This window comes from Fomitiporia mediterranea (assembly GCF_000271605.1).
Source record: "Fomitiporia mediterranea MF3/22 unplaced genomic scaffold FOMMEscaffold_7, whole genome shotgun sequence".
NCBI lineage: Eukaryota > Fungi > Basidiomycota > Agaricomycetes > Hymenochaetales > Hymenochaetaceae > Fomitiporia > Fomitiporia mediterranea.
Window position 1 is genome coordinate 2,227,350 of NW_006760392.1, and position 15,307 is coordinate 2,242,656.

Genomic DNA, 15,307 nt, shown 5'->3' on the forward strand with positions numbered 1-15,307 from the left:
ATTGGATCATACTCAGTGAATATACAGATACAAAACAACGCCATCACTAAAATTTCAGATGCAGCGTTGATGAGTTTTTATTTGACGTGATTCTGCCAATCAACGTGAACTATCTCTCCGGCATTTACAAGGAGGAAACTTGCGGACATGTGAAGTCACCCGATAATGTAGAAATAGACGTCCGTCAGGAACCGGCCCGAACAGTAATGTGTTCGTCATGGCAAGGCTGCAATCCACTTTCCACGAAAGACACAGCTATGTCATGGTCAAGTTCGGCCCATCGTTTCAAACGTTTCATGCTCTTCGGGTCAAGATCAATGACAGTGATGTTATCTGGTACGTCCGGACCTTGTCCGAGATGAAGCATGATGGAGCAATCCTTGAACGTCGCAGATAATAAATATCCCATTGCATGATAGTGCAACAACGCAGGATCAAGATCTGTTGGGGGCTGTTGAGTCTGGAACGTCGCAACAAACCTCTCCCAATCGTCCAGTGTAGGATCCGGAAATAGATCTTCAAGCGGCTTCGCAGATTCGGGAGATTTGGGAAAGCGAAGCTTGGCGTAGGCTACATACAAGGCAAAGAGCCCTTCAATATCAAGTGCATCCAACGCCCGCTGTAATTGCGCGATGCGTTGCAGGACGGGGGTGCCTGTAAGGAGCGGTAGCATGGCACCAACGAACCTCTCCATGAGGGCAGCTTCGCCGACTGTATTCGACGGCCCTGATAAAACAGGCTGAAGTTTCTCGGACTTTTTTTTCGGCATCAGAAAAAAAGAGAGTTTGTCGAAAGAAGTTGGAGGCAACTTACACATTCAGCCGGATGAACTAGTTCTCCACGCGCGAATACTTTGAGGTTATTTACAGTCCCATTGCTTCTTGTCCAAGCTTTCCATAGACATCGTAGGGCGTGCGACACTCGTTCGCTATTATTGGAATACAGATCAAGGGGACAATAGCCGTGGGAAGCGCTCTCGCCCTTCTTGGCTTTGTACCGGGAATGCAAGCAGAAACGACAGTGCGTTGACTTGACAACACGGGTTTCCGGCGAAAGATACTTGAGGTTCGGAAGGAAGCCCCACTTCGGCTTGATATAGATATATGGTCAGGGGAGTCATTAAGAATATGAAAGATCAAAGGAAGCGGTCAATGATTAAAAGTGCTCGCATACCTTAATTTCCACTGCCCAGCCATCTCCACGTACGAGATCGGTAGCGAGTACGGCTTTACAACGACGCACATCAAGTTCATCTTTTGATTGTCGTCCAGGAGGACGAGATTTCTCCGTAGCAGCCTTCAGCGCTTCGAGCCAAGAACGCTCGACTCGCACACTCTCCAAGCGGGGAAGATCATTTGGTTCGATCAACTGGGACGTCACACTGCGCTGGAACAAAATGGAATGGTCATCGGGCTCCTCGCCTTCCCCTTCTAATTGGCCCGATTCGGTTTCGCGGTGTGATTCTCCATCGGCATTGAGATTTCGACTCGTCTTGCGCAGCCTGAGAACGGTGCCAGAAAAGACAGGATGGAGCGGCCCGCGGTAGGAGAAGACTATAGTTGCGCCGCCTTCCGATACATATTTCCAGTCAGCTGGAGAGGTCGTATTCGTGTGAGGTTGGTCAGAGACTGGAGGCATGTTGTACAGCGACGAGAGGAGAAAGTAGAAGACGCTCAGTGTTCAAATCAGATCCGATCTTGAACAACGACCAGGGGTCAGTGACGTGACTGGTGTAGACAGAGTTCAGAGTAGTAATTATCAAACAGACTAGTACAAATCGTGATCAAAGATATTCGAAAGCAAGAAGGAGAAATACTTTGTATAGGAGCATCCCGCAACGTGATAAAGCTCCAGTAACTTTATCGCGTGCCAAATGGAGTGACGCGACGCGACTGTGATGAATTTATAACTGTTATCATTCGAAGCAATGAAGAAAACTTCAAGAACATGAACATCCGGACACTCAAACAGCGAAGGGATTTAGGGAGTGAAATTCCGAGGCGGAGGATGACCAATTTGCAGGGCACAGCGGGACGAAGTAAAAAGGGGAAGAAGAAATCAGAAAGAAGCGATGAAAGGAGCAAGGTGTGACTATGCTGACAAAGCATTCCCATACACAGCAAGAGCTTTACTGTCTGGAGCCCTAACGACTTTCTCGACAGCATCCGCCGTGCACCGCGTTCACCGCGTCCAACGCTCCCTCCACTCCTTCCATGGCCCCGTCCTCCAGTGCGGCGGCGACAACGTCGGTCCAAGTCGGTCAGTAGCACCCTTTTTCTTACAGTCGAACAATTTCTCATAGCAGTGTACGCCCTCGCCACAGCCCTGCGAATACGGCCGACCACTAAACAGGACACAACCACCATTCCGACGCGCTTTCAGCGCACTGTCATTCATGCAAATTCAAATCAAGTCGTTTCTGTAGATCCAATAAGTGTACAGAATGTCAATGGCGTCGGCGCTGGGCCAGTTGCTGCCCCGAGCACGCCAAGCAAGAAGCAAACATTCGCGTTCGATCAGGTTCACGGTCCCGAAACCTCGCAGTTCGACCTCTTTAGGGATACAGCTGCTCCTCTTCTGTCTCGATTCCTCGAGGGTTACAACTGTACAATCCTTGCATATGGCCAAACGTCCAGTGGGAAGACGTACGCGGACTTTTTGCATGCGGGATTTTTTTTCGCAATGCTAACGATTATCTGCCACAGGTACTCTATGACTGGTATTGATCTTGATGCCGATCCCGCTGACCCTTCCAACGGAATGGGCATTATTCCTCGCTCGATTTCCGAGATATTCTCGCGAGCAGCGGCGTTAAAGGAAGAACGCTCCGGTGCTTGGTCATACAGCATCAAAGGTTCCTTCATCGAGCTCTATAACGAGGAATTGATTGACCTCCTTAGCTACGATGACATGAATGGCGGTCGGCGCGATGTACAAATCAGAGAAGACAAGCACGGACATATCATTTGGGATGGGTTACGAGAAGTTTCCGTTCGGAATTCGAACGAGGTCATGAATCTCATTCGGCAGGGAACTGCTATTCGTAGGACGAACGAGACGGATATGAATGCACAGTCCTCACGCTCACATGCAATCTTCTCTTTGACCCTCACCCAGCGCAAGTATACCGGGTCTGGTCTGCCTCCGCGTTCTGCTACGCCCTCTGGCACCGTTCGTTCGCCTTCACGCCTCGCTCGGCCTGCATCACATCAGTTCAACAGCAACACCGCCGGCTCTACGCGCGTTTCTTCGCCAACATTTGGACGACCGCCAACTCCGAGTTTTGCTTCTGCTATGGGTCGAGGTGGTGGGACTCTTCGTCCGTCGAGTGCCATGGGTTCGCACTCTGCTGATGGAAGAGCAAAAAATGTAGATGATGACTCTGGCGAATGGATTACTATTGTTTCCAAGTTCCATTTCGTCGACCTCGCTGGTTCTGAGCGAGTATGTGCTGCTAATTTCCCTATCCCTTGATTGTGTGCTGATAAACTGTCTCATAGCTTAAACGCACCGCTGCCGCCGGTGAGCGTGTGAAGGAAGGTATCTCCATTAACAGCGGACTGCTTGCTTTAGGCAACGTCATCTCTGCTCTTGGGGATCCGTCTCGTGCCAAGTCCCATACCGCATCTCACGTCCCATATCGTGACTCGAAGCTCACTCGACTTCTCCAAGACTCTTTGGGAGGGAATGCTCACACGCTCATGATTGCATGTGTTAGCCCTGCAGAGTGGAACGCAGGAGAAACAATCAACACTCTCAAGTATGCAAATCGTGCACGTAATATTAAGAATAGAGCAGTCGTGACTGAGAAGGAGGAGGGTTGGGACGATCTCGAATGGCTTCAGAATATGGTCACACGTCTTCGCAAGGAAATGAAGGGTCTCAAGGAAGGTAGCGCGGTTTCCGTACGTGGAGACGCTGGTGAAACGGAGGGTGCAAGCAAGAAGGTGCTGACCCAAATGGTTGAGCTGCAGTCTAATTACGAGGATCTGCGGGCGAAGTTCGTTGAACGGACGGAAGAACTCACACGGCTTCGTCGCGAACTCGGCGAGCGGCATCGTAATTCTACTTCTGGAACCATCTCAGGCACAGCAAAGTATGAAGAGATCGTCGGACCGGTCATCGAGGAATACGAGAAGACGATCAACGCGATGGAAGCTGAACTGAGCTTGAACCGTGCTGCCCTAAGGCATACTAACGACTTAGTGGAAGAGAAAGAGGAAGAACTTGCGCAGCTCACGGAGCGGCACTCTGCGACGGAGATGTACGTCGAAGAGCTGAAAAGTCGGGTGAGCAAACTTGCCGAACGCGAGGCGTCCACCGAAGCGTACATCCGTGATCTTGAGGAAAAGATCAAGCTGCAGGAGGATACAACAGTGTCATCCAGTGAATCTGTGACTGACCTCAAGCGCGAGATAGCCAGGTTCAAGGAGAGCGAGGGACAATCTGCTCATTATATCGCAGAACTTGAGGGTCGTTTGGCACGCTGTGACGAGTCCATCTTGACCCTTCGCTCTCAGGTGGAAAAGCTCGAAAGTGAGAGCGACTCTAAGCGAAGGGAGGTCGAAATTCTGCAGGCCCGTCTTGACGGTATCCTTAACGACGGTGAGTCATGGCGAAGCGACCTTGAAGATCGTGAGAAGCGTGTGCGGGAACTCGAGGCAAAGATGGAGGAATGGCAGTCGAAGCGCCTGGAAACCAACAACCAGAGGGCGCGTCTCGGCCAAATCAATTCTGAGGTGCAGCACGCTCGCCGCAGTCTCGAACTGGACATGGCTCAAGCTGCGAAAGCTATAAAAATCGTGCATCCTGAATCAACAAGCATTGACGATGAACCTTCCGGCGATGATGACGAATCTCTTCAGCATCAGCTGAAGAATCTGCGTGAGACTCACGCAGCCACTCTTGCCGACCTGTCTTCGGTAACATCCAAGTATCGTGATGCATTGAAAGAGATATCGGATTTAGCGGCACAGATCAATGAAATTAAGCTTGGTAGCCCATCGGGCTCAGACGAGCTGGACCGACAGCCCGAGACGCCTATCAGTACAACACGACGCCGGCCAGGGATACGTTCTCGAGAACCGAGTGAAGGTCATCTCAACACAACTGGTCGTCAACTTTTTTTCCGGCAGGCGGCCTCGACGGAGTCGCTGCGCTCGAGGTCGCTGTCGCAATCGCAATCGCTTTCGCAGGAGCTTTACTCGGCGCGTTCGCGCATGCTTTCATCACCTGAAATCAACGGAGTTGGTATCAGCGGCGTCACCCCTCCACTTGGACATGCTAACCGGCACTCTCCTGGTGGTTTGCGGCCCAACCTGTCAATCTCCTTGCCTATCGGACCAGGTCACGAACGATCTGTACCGAGTCTTGAGAAGGAAATAATGCGTCTCCAGGAAGTCCTAAAGGAGCGCGAAGCCGAAATCACAAGCCTTGAATCTACTCTAAAAGATAAGGAGAAGCAGTCAAGCCGCCGTAGCGAATTCTTAAGCAACGGTCATCGTGAATCGCGTGGTTCGGATCTATCGCCGCAGATAATGAATCAAATCAATGCGATTCGGAAGAGCATGGAAATTAGGAACCCGCCACCTGGTCTTGCGGCAGACAATGAGCCTCTCGATAGGCTAAATGAACTCATGTTGTAAGTAAAATCTTCCCTGAGTTGTCCTTGCCAACAATTGATGTTTTTGAAGGTCGATGGCTCAGAAGGAAGCTCAACACCATGAGGAAGTTGAGGAACTTAATGATCAACTCGCTCAGATTCGTAGGCAATATGACGACCTTACGAAACTTTCGCGTGACCAGGTATGTTTCTCATTTATACATGCATAGACGTATTGCTGACGACCAGAAGACCATGAACATGTCAACAGAGCTAGATTCGCTTCGGACTGAACACCAGGATGTCATGGCCGATCTTGACGCACTCCGGAAGCGCGAGGCTAGTCTTCTTGAGGAACGTACGCTCCTTGAAGAACAGCACGAGGAGAGTCTTAAGCAGTTAAAGGCGCACCATGAGCAGGCGTTGTGCGACAAGCAGGCTGAAGTAGACGCCTTGCTTGAACGTGTCAAAGAAAGTTTGAATGCGGAGCAAGATGACAAATTGATTGATCTTCAGAAACAGCTCGCCGACGCTTCCGATGCTTTGACAAAGTCTCATCACGAACATGAGGCATTCGGAAAATTGAAGTCAGAACACGAGGAGGAGCTCCGGAAGCTAAAAGAAGACGTCGATAGGACGCTCGCACAGGCACAGGAAGAGCACAAGGCGGAAATTACGAAACTCGTTTCGGAGCACGAGGCGTTGGTGAAGGAGAAGGAAGATACGCTCCACCGTACTGAGGAAGAGTATTATCAGGCCTTGAGCAAGCTTCGTGTGGATCATGCCGACGCTCTCTCGAGGAAGGACGCAGAGATGCAAGCTGCTATTGACCGTCTCAAGGAAGAGCATGCTGGAGCGGTTAAGATGGCAGAACTCGCAAGAGAAGGGTCTCTCACTGAATCCCAGTCGCAGCAGGTGGAACTGCTGAAGCAGCTGCAGGATGAACACGATTCTGCAATCGACAAGAAGGAGGTTGCCTTTGCGGAGGACTTGCGGAAGCTGAAGGAGGAGCATGCCACTATTCTCGAGAAGAAACAGCTTGATCACTCGGCGTCCGTCGAACGACTGAAGTCAAAGCAAGCAGCTCGACTCGCGGAGCTTGAAGAATCAAAGAACCTAGAGATTGAAGCGCTGCAGAAGACATTAGCAACAACACTCGAGCAACACGATGAAGCGAAGCAAACCCTTTCTGCGGAGAAAGAGGCAGCTTTACGGGAACTTCAGCAGCAGCATTCGAATTTGCTTACGGACGTTCAGCGGTCTCATGAGGAAAGTTTGTCCAAACTCAAGGAGGAATTTCAGACATCGTCGCAACAAGCTGATGCTGCTCATGAAGAGTCACGTAGAAAGCTCCAGGAGCAGCATGCTGAAGTACTTTCAGAACTGGAGAGGTCGCACGAAGAAGCCTTTAGCAAACTTCGAGATGAATTAGAAGCCTCACGGAACCTGGAATCCTCCCGCAGCCAGATCGAGCTTGCTTTGAAAGAGTCAGAAGCAACCCACCAAGCAGCCATTGACGCTTTACTCAAAGAGAAGACAGAGGAGATTCTGAAAATGAAAGCCGAGCACCAACAGATTGTCTCTGAGTTTGAGAATGCCAATGTGGCCGCCCTGGACCAGCACCGCCAGGACTTGGAAAACGCACGTTCGCAGAGTGAGGCGCTTCTCGCGCAAGAGCGGGATCGCTTGTCGAAAACTTTGGCCGATGCCGAAGCAAACTTCTCGCAGGAACGCGAGACACTGCGCAAGGACCATGAACTGCTGCTGGAAGAAGTGGCTTCATATAAGGCTGCTGCAGATGATTACGTTATTGCACAGGAAGAGACGAGGCGAATGCATGCAGATGCACTTGCAGAAAAGGACAAGGTTATTGCGTCTCTGCGTGAAGGCTCGGAGGCAATGCAGATCGAGCGCTTGCGATATGAATCCGAGCTCGAGGATCTTCGAAAGGCGCTTGCGTTGTCAGAGACGGAGAACAAGAAGTTGTCGCAGACTGTAGCTCAACGCGAACGAGTGGCTGAAGAACTCGAACGACAGCGCACCCTGTTGAATGAGACTCGAGCCGAGCTGCAAAAGACGAAGGAGCATAGCAAGCACGATGTTCCTGCCGGTTTACCTTCTCGACCTGGCCCCGACCGTCGCGCTGGTATGTCGAAACTTCCGCCACTCACTCCTCCACCCTCCGTCCCGCCGCCGCCTGCACCGAAATCCGTCCCTCCTTTGCCGTCAAGTGTACCTATGGATGTTGCGAACAGTGTATCCTCGCAATCAAATACACTACGTAGTTCGGCTTCCTCCCGCGAATCCAATCCGGAATCCCCTGCAACCTCGACGAGTGGCACCTCAGTTGCCGCAACTGCGACAGATCCGAAGATCTCGACTCAGCTTGAGGAGCAAGCGAAGCACATCGAGGAGCAGGAGGTCATGATTAAGACCCTGAACAAGCAGCTGTCGCATTGTGAGAGTGATTTGCAAGCTCATATGGACCTCGTGTCAACGTTAGAGACCTCTCTTGGTGATTCGGAGAAGAACTGTAAGTTTTTCTACATTGCTGTTCAATTTAGTGTCTGACAACACTTCCTGCTTCAGTACGCAAAGCTCGAATGCAGGCCACCGAGCTTGCGAGGGAACGAGATACACTCAATACCCGATTAGATGCCATGCGCCGTGAGCTTGATGAAGCACGGCGCGAGCTTGCCGCTGTCCGACGATCTGTGATAGAAGAGAAGCAGTCACTAGAGAGCCGCCTTGATGAGGAGAGGAGAGCGAAAGAACGGGTCCGACAACAACTTGACATGCGCGTAGAGGAACTTCAGAAGCGCAAGTCGAAGTTTGTATGCTTATAATCCTATTCCTCTGCTCCGAGCGCATCCCTGCCTGCTGTCCATCTTCGTTTTCTATCTGGTTTCATTCCGTTATTTCCTTTTTATTCTATGTTCTGGTCTATTTGTCCACGTGTCCGTCTTTCCTTTTTATTATACTTTTTACCTCTGGGTCAGCGGGGCTTCGACAGAGCGTAAACATACGTTCACACTCGTTCATATCCATCATGCACCTCCGTTTCATATCTTCTTCGTATTCTATTATAAGGCTTCGCGGATTGTTTGTTTTATCTGTGAATAGCCGTCTTTCCACACTGTCCTTAACTTTCCCGGAATTTCCTGCCTCTCCCATCCCGCTCCTTGCATCCTGGAATTTCCTTTACCATAGCGTGTTCAAGTACTGATTGATACCCGCTTTTTATAGCGTCTCTCCGTTGTATATTGCCTACCTATGCTTTCTTTTCTCTGCTTGTCTGTCTGGGGCTCTCTTTAATCTCTATAATTAACATGCATAAGAGAACTCGATGGTTATGAATGCCAGATTATTGAGCTTAGACGAAGCAAATTTGTTTGGAGCCTCGGTCACACGCGGAATCATTGTTAGTCAGTTAGTCATGGTAGTTCGGAGTGCCGAAGTCCGTGTCCACCGCAAATTTAGGCCCTGTCAAAGCGGCCCAAACCTCGGAGTACAATTAACATTTTTCGAACACGCAACGGAGACTTTCTAGCCAGCGCCGTCCAGGGTGGGCTAATCATCAACCGCGTCTATTTTGCATTCTCGAACCAGCGACCATCAAGAAGGGAAGCAGGGTGAGATTGGAGAAGCTGCGATAAGTGAACGGTTGCAAAGTCTGGACTATTGGAACAAAGGGAAAGACCACGTTCTGAATTGCTCTGTGATGGCCTGGGTCCGTGCAAGATCCGTCCTAGCGTGCGGTGGGAACTCGGCTGTAGGAGGACCGGAACGAGAATGTGGGGAAAGTGTGGGAGCGAGATGCCTTATGCAGCGGAAATCTTCGCGAAGAGTTTCCTGAACGAGTAATTAAATTAAGCAATTAAATTTCCAGCAACCCAAGTAACCAACCCCCGCACTACTCACTCGAGTAGTCTCGTCTACACACCTGCAAATATAAATCACCGCCGATGTATCCTCCGCTGTCGTCTCCCCTCCCACCATGTTTTCCGCTCGCAACCTCTCCTCCGTAATTGTCGCCCCCAGTGCGCGCAGACTCGCTACCCTATCATCCTCAAGGGCTCTCATTCGCGTCGATGTGGGCCGCGCCAGGTTAGCTAGCACTGCAGCAAAGATCCGCCCGCAGACTCTCCCAACATTTTCAATGGAAAACAAGGTTACTCTTTTTTTTTCACTCGATGAACCGCTTGCAATCGGGCTGATCGTTGTCTGCTACAGGTTGCTCTTGTCACTGGTGCTGCAAGAGGACTGGGCAACGAGTTTTGCCGTGCCTTCGTAGAATCGTACGTGCAGTCCACTTCGCCTCCCCTATTCCCTAATTTTTCATACGTTCTGACGCGTCTCTTTCCATTTTATAGCGGGTGCAACTCCCTCGCAATCGTCGACCTGAAAGAAGAAGAGGCACAACGCGCCGCGGAAGAGCTCAAAGCCGAATTCGGTCCGTTCTTTTCTCAGCGGGCGGTTCTTTTACGCGTCTTCTCATTCTTATCTTCCCAGAGGGGAATGGTATAGCAGAGAAAGGCTCGCTCAACATTATTGGCGTTGGGTGCGACGTATCATCAGAAGTATCAGTGCAAAAGGCGTTCAAGGTCGCAACCGATGAGTTTGGGCGCATCGATTCGGTAGTGGCATCAGCTGGTGCGTATCAGATTGTTTTTCTTACCTCCCTTGGCTCGACGGAGTCTGACATGCGTATTTTCAAAGGTATCGTCGAGAATTACTCCGCCTTCGAGTATGTCGTCATTTCGATTTCATGTTGCCTTGAAATGGCTCATGTGTATCTCTATTTTAGTTACCCCTTTGATCGTATCAAGCGGTTATATGATATCAATGTACATGGCGCCTTTTTTACTGCACGCGAAGCAGCACGTCGCATGATCCCAGATGGAGGAGGTTCCATTGTATTGGTTGCCAGTATGAGTGCTCAGGTGAGCTTGCACGTTTTGTTCATCTGATGTTTTCGGAGCGCGTGAGACTGACAAGATCTAATGCCGCGTAGGTTGTTAATGTTCCTCAACCTCAAACGCCGTATAATGCATCGAAAGCTGGTACGTCATCGACCCGTCTTACGACTCCTCATGTTTCTTGTGCTCACACACGACATAGCGGTAAGACATATGGCTTCCAGCTTGGCCGTCGAATGGGCGAAGAAGAACGTCCGCGTTAACACCCTCAGGTGACTTGTCATTTGCTCGGCACCATGCTCTCCTATACTGATTCTTTTGCAATTAGCCCCGGATATATGCTCACAAAGCTGACAAGAACTATCCTCGAACATGATCAGGATTTGAAGGTACGAAATCATGATCCCCGATATACCTGATTTAGAGTATGATACTAATGCTTCTCCGCAGCGCACCTGGGAAGCGCTGACACCCATGGGCAGAGTACGTGTTTCATGCCTGGACTTATGACGTGCACATGCTGATTTTCATTTTTCTTACTCCAGATGGGAGACCCTGAAGACTTGAAGGGCGCTGTTATCTTCCTCGCGAGCGATGCCTCCAAATTCGTCACAGGCACCGAGGTCCGCGTCGACGGTGGCTACTGCATCATCTAATCACAGACACGTCACCATGTCCGAACGGAATCTTTTTTATTAATCTATCTTGCAATACCCCTCACATAGACACATTATTATTGGACATTGGTTTGGTACTCACTTTTTTCTTTCATGGATGACGTTACGCTTCTTGGTAGAAATGCACAGCGCATGTTTATCCTGGTTCCTCTATCTTCCATTTCTTTAAATGCTACATGTAAATTCTTTCGTAGTGTACAATCGCCAATAGTTCTTCTCTTCGCTTTCTTTTGACATCCAACAACATAATCAATAGACTAATTTATTCCATTTCACCCCACAAGAACGCGAAAGTTCAGAAACTGAGCGTGTCGAGCCATTCGCGAAGACGAGTACCAGTCTCTTCTTGACGTTCCTGCACGATGAAATGGCCAGTTGTGTCGTCGCCGATTTGGTGGGCTGTTACTTTACCTGGTTGACCGAGAGCACTCCAGATTCCGCCTACATCGAAGCGACGTCCGAGGTAGTACGAATAAAGGGTGAGAAGTGGACATTGGAAGACTGGTGGAGTGTTTGTTGAGGATCGGGTGAGCGGGTCGAGAGAGCTGGTCTTGTCATCTGATATGTCGTGCGTTGCGCCTGCACGGTACTATTCGAATAATGCACACACATACCATATCAGTATCCCGGGTAAGAGTCAGTGTTAGAATTAGTGTTAATATACGATGAGTCCGAGGAAGAGAAGGAATTGACAACGTACGTCTTCACAAGCGGCCGCAATTCTATCATATCCTTGTTGTTCGGGGTCAAGATACGGCTCAATAGAATCACGGATCCATTCGCTCTTCGGGTCTTTGTTCATTCCTGAGCCGGCCCAGCCTGTGATGGCGTATTCGAAGTAGAATTGTCTGTTGGATGCGATCATCGTTTCTGGGAGGGGACGTGGTGCGGAGAGGAATATCTATGTGCATATATAATCATGTCAAGTCAGTAGTACTATTAGAATCTCCCGAAAGAAAGAGAGATTGCGCATATAGTAAACGATGAAGTAACGCGTACCCAATGATGAGACCTCTTCGTCTCGAAATGTTGATTATTTTCCAAACGCATTGCGTCCCAGACGTTTATCGTCGGCACGATATCCATGAGTACGGCACCCTTTACACGCTCGACACCGTAATCGAGTGCTAGACGATACGCAAGACGTGCACCGCGATCATGACCTATGGCTATGATAGGTGTGTTCACGCCGAACAGTGCATCGACAACGTGTATGATATCTTTCGCCCATTCGCGTTTGGAATGTGCGCGAGAATCGGGTGAGATTGGTTTTGTACTGTTCCTGTATCTGCGTCGCGAAGAACAGCAGTGTTTAATATTGTATATGAACTTCAAATGATAAGATGAAGAGAAGAAGAACAGACATACCCAGGAAGGTCCGGAACAAGCACACTCCATATATCCGGAATTTCATCGACAAAGTGTTTATACATAAGACTATTTTGCGGGTATCCATGAAGTAGGACAAGCACAGGCAGCTTATTGGAATTTACACCCTCAGGGGGTCCCTTGTAGAATGAGAACACTTGCGCCCCGGTTGGACATTCCGTATACGCGGTTTGGAGGCCCGGGAATGCGTTGAACGTGCTTTCAGACATGGTTGAGCCTTGACGCGATAACCTGGATGTATGCGGGAAACCGATTTTCGGAATCTTCGGACTTCGCTGGGTTCGGAGTCTCAATCTCAAGTCCAGTCCTGTAAGTATTGAATCCTGCGGATGTTATGGATGTTATAACTGTAGTAACTGTAACCGTGTTCGCGGTTCTCAGCACTGGCACCAGCAAAACTCAGTTGAAAAGAGGTGAGAAATGAGTGAGTAATTATGCCTCCAAAAATAAACTGAAATTTGTCACGTGGTTTATTAGAACGTGACCAACTATGAGCGCACGCGTTAGCCATCTTATTTCTGAGCCATAAAGTCGCGATGGCCAGCACCGAACCAGCCAATGATATATTCGAGGCCAATCCCTACGAAGGACACCCATCTCTCTCACAACTTGAAGCAGAAGTATGTTGGGAATATGCCAAGCTTTCGCAACACGTAAAGATCGTAAGTTGCTCTATTTTGAGTTCATCTTGTTAACAATAACAATGACAATAACAATGACATTGATGATGTTGTTGTTGCAATGCTTTTCTGTAGCTTGTGTCGAAGACACGGCAATTGAGTGAGGAACCGGACCAGCGATTGCTTAACCAGCTACGGGTGTTGGAGACTAAGATGGGTTTAGTGCTGACTTTGGTGAGAATAGACAATGTTACCGATATCGGGTCTGCTTTTTTAATGTCTTGTATTTGTAGTTTAAAGCATCAGTATGGGGTGTCATCAACGAACAGCCCGTGTCAGAACCCTCGCTTTCCTTTGAGACCAACGCCGATACCACGATCCAGCAATGATCATTCTATTTTGTATTTGAATCTTTGTTCGGAATTGTACCACCACATGTAGTAATGAACTAAATGCACTACTGTATTTTATACATGAATGCACAGTTCTCACATGCGCAGCGCCTCCATTCTGCCTGCAAGACCTCCAGCAGCTGCAACATGCCATATAACCAGCTTTCCATCCACACCGCTCGTGCTGACACGCGTCACTTGACCAGGCGCACCATCATACGGACGGACACTCAAAATCGTATTTTGGTGGACTGTCTGCAATTCAGTGTCTCCGCTCCCACCACCGCCTGGGAGGCCTGGAGACGCTGACTGTCCTCGCATGTCCGCATTACGGAAAGTATTAAATGCCGCGCTGTTGAGACGCCCAACAGGTGACGCACGGCCTACGCCTGATGACTTAGGTGCAGTAGTGTCGTCGAGACTGCCAACGGCCCGCCAACCTCCTTCGTTACCTTGGAAAAGGACTGGCTGACAGTCGTGGCCAGCAGCAACAAGTGCGTCTTCGGAAGTCCAGCAAAGAGAAACGTAAGGGAGAGTTGACTGCTTAATGGTGAAAGCTGCTGGTCCTCCGGGATAGACGATGGTGATAGAGGAATCGTGGCCTAAATTGATTTGCATCAGAAAGGAGATTGAATTTTTTAGAATTCTCAAAAGACATACTTGCGAAAGCCAGTATGTCTCCAGACGGCGAGAATCCAACGCTGTGTACCCAGCCTCCATTCGGGCTGCCGTATTCACCACATAGTGTGTTGAACGGCAGTTTCTCGCCCCAAACAGATGGTTGAGGCCTCTTGTCCACGTCCTTGATATATGCCGAAAAGACACGTGCTTTAGCGTCCGCACTCCCGGCTGCAAGCAGAACATTGTTCGGGTGCCAATCGACGGATAGCACGGTCGATCTAATTGGCTTCTTCAGTTGCTTAGAGACCCACCAGTCACTTTCTGGATCGAAAGAACAGACAGCAATAGCTCTATGTACCAGAACCATGAGACCTTAAGAAGGACAGGTGGAATGTCGAGTATCTTACCGAGCACCGCTTGCGACGGCGAACTTATCTTCATAGGGGCTCCACCGAACGTAAGTTGCAGCACGGTTGATACGCAGGAGCACAAGCGTCGGCTTCCAAATCAGATGTCCCGTCTGAGGATCGGGGATTTGGGTCCACACATATGCATTTCTGTCTTGCGATGCAGTTACGATACGGTTAGAGTTGGGAGCCCAGTCAATCGATGTGACCACTTTATCATGCTGTTTTAAAGAGGATGATCATGAACATTATCCATCCAGATCTTCGCATCTCGAAAGTAACAAACCTCAGAAAGAGTCTCGACGGTCTTCCATTCATGACCCTGCTTCTGCAAAATTTGTGCCTCGTTAGAGTTCAAGCTGAGGCAGAGTTCTGCAAACGCGCATCAGTCTGCGTCGCCCTCATTCCCGAATGCTGCGCAACGACTGGACTCACCACGACGATCCCCATTGAAAGCATGAGCTGAGATTGGAGCTTGAGCAATCGAGTACTCTTCTGGAGCTGCCATTTAATTGCGTTAGAAAATTGAACCGCAGAGGACTCAACAGTCGACTACTGCGGGTGATGGTGGTCAGGCCCGTCAGGAAATAGCGTCCTAACCTAGGCATGAGGCATGCTCCTAATTGATTATGCGCACGTGATCAACGTCGATCACAACACGTGTATTGTTTATTGTCGCG

The 15,307-nt window shown here is 49.6% G+C and overlaps 4 protein-coding genes across 4 annotated transcripts; 2 read left to right on the forward strand and 2 right to left on the reverse strand.

Annotated features, from left to right (window-relative positions):
• Positions 1 to 184: 184 nt before the first annotated feature.
• FOMMEDRAFT_88227 (uncharacterized protein) lies at positions 185 to 1,638 on the reverse strand (the record flags this gene model as incomplete). The annotated part of the gene is made up of 3 exons (XM_007267576.1): positions 185 to 748; positions 814 to 1,089; positions 1,174 to 1,638. 3 exons carry the CDS (start codon positions 1,636 to 1,638, stop codon positions 185 to 187), a joined length of 1,305 nt encoding a protein of 434 aa, XP_007267638.1.
• Positions 1,639 to 2,213: 575 nt separating this feature from the next.
• Positions 2,214 to 8,448, forward strand: FOMMEDRAFT_87825 (kinesin; the record flags this gene model as incomplete). The annotated part of the gene is made up of 8 exons (XM_007267577.1): positions 2,214 to 2,259; positions 2,324 to 2,645; positions 2,706 to 3,444; positions 3,501 to 5,641; positions 5,694 to 5,805; positions 5,855 to 6,973; positions 7,145 to 8,135; positions 8,192 to 8,448. 8 exons carry the CDS (start codon positions 2,214 to 2,216, stop codon positions 8,446 to 8,448), a joined length of 5,727 nt encoding a protein of 1,908 aa, XP_007267639.1.
• Positions 8,449 to 9,602: 1,154 nt separating this feature from the next.
• On the forward strand, positions 9,603 to 12,853 carry FOMMEDRAFT_124543 (NAD-binding protein). Its single transcript, XM_007267578.1, has 14 exons — positions 9,603 to 9,773; positions 9,836 to 9,900; positions 9,976 to 10,055; positions 10,115 to 10,255; positions 10,322 to 10,349; positions 10,410 to 10,545; positions 10,617 to 10,665; positions 10,724 to 10,793; positions 10,850 to 10,910; positions 10,972 to 11,004; positions 11,067 to 11,787; positions 11,899 to 12,099; positions 12,198 to 12,486; positions 12,567 to 12,853. Exons 1-11 carry the CDS (start codon positions 9,762 to 9,764, stop codon positions 11,175 to 11,177), a joined length of 786 nt encoding a protein of 261 aa, XP_007267640.1. The 5' UTR covers positions 9,603 to 9,761; the 3' UTR covers positions 11,178 to 11,787; positions 11,899 to 12,099; positions 12,198 to 12,486; positions 12,567 to 12,853.
• A 289-nt stretch (positions 12,854 to 13,142) lies between these two features.
• FOMMEDRAFT_124546 (actin-related protein ARPC3) lies at positions 13,143 to 15,205 on the reverse strand. The gene is made up of 7 exons (XM_007267579.1): positions 15,063 to 15,205; positions 14,914 to 14,999; positions 14,628 to 14,848; positions 14,260 to 14,570; positions 13,501 to 14,201; positions 13,343 to 13,441; positions 13,143 to 13,249 (listed from the first exon to the last, which is right to left on the reverse strand). Exons 1-5 carry the CDS (start codon positions 15,133 to 15,135, stop codon positions 13,696 to 13,698), a joined length of 1,197 nt encoding a protein of 398 aa, XP_007267641.1. The 5' UTR covers positions 15,136 to 15,205; the 3' UTR covers positions 13,143 to 13,249; positions 13,343 to 13,441; positions 13,501 to 13,695.
• Between the last annotated feature and the right edge of the window lie 102 nt (positions 15,206 to 15,307).

What these genes read in the sequence shown, in the direction of transcription:
- FOMMEDRAFT_124546 (XM_007267579.1), bottom strand. Translation starts at nt 15,135, where the DNA reads ATGGCAGCTCCAGAAGAGTACTCGATTGCTCAAGCTCCAATCTCAGCT. An exon ending in TTTCAATGGGGATCGTCGTG is followed by an intron (nt 15,000 to 15,062) that starts GTGAGTCCAGTC and finishes GCGCGTTTGCAG; the next exon opens with AACTCTGCCTCAGCTTGAAC. An exon ending in CCGTCGAGACTCTTTCTGAG is followed by an intron (nt 14,849 to 14,913) that starts GTTTGTTACTTT and finishes TCTTTAAAACAG; the next exon opens with CATGATAAAGTGGTCACATC.
- FOMMEDRAFT_124543 (XM_007267578.1), top strand. An exon ending in TGCCGTGCCTTCGTAGAATC is followed by an intron (nt 9,901 to 9,975) that starts GTACGTGCAGTC and finishes TCCATTTTATAG; the next exon opens with CGGGTGCAACTCCCTCGCAA. An exon ending in CGCTGACACCCATGGGCAGA is followed by an intron (nt 11,005 to 11,066) that starts GTACGTGTTTCA and finishes TTCTTACTCCAG; the next exon opens with ATGGGAGACCCTGAAGACTT.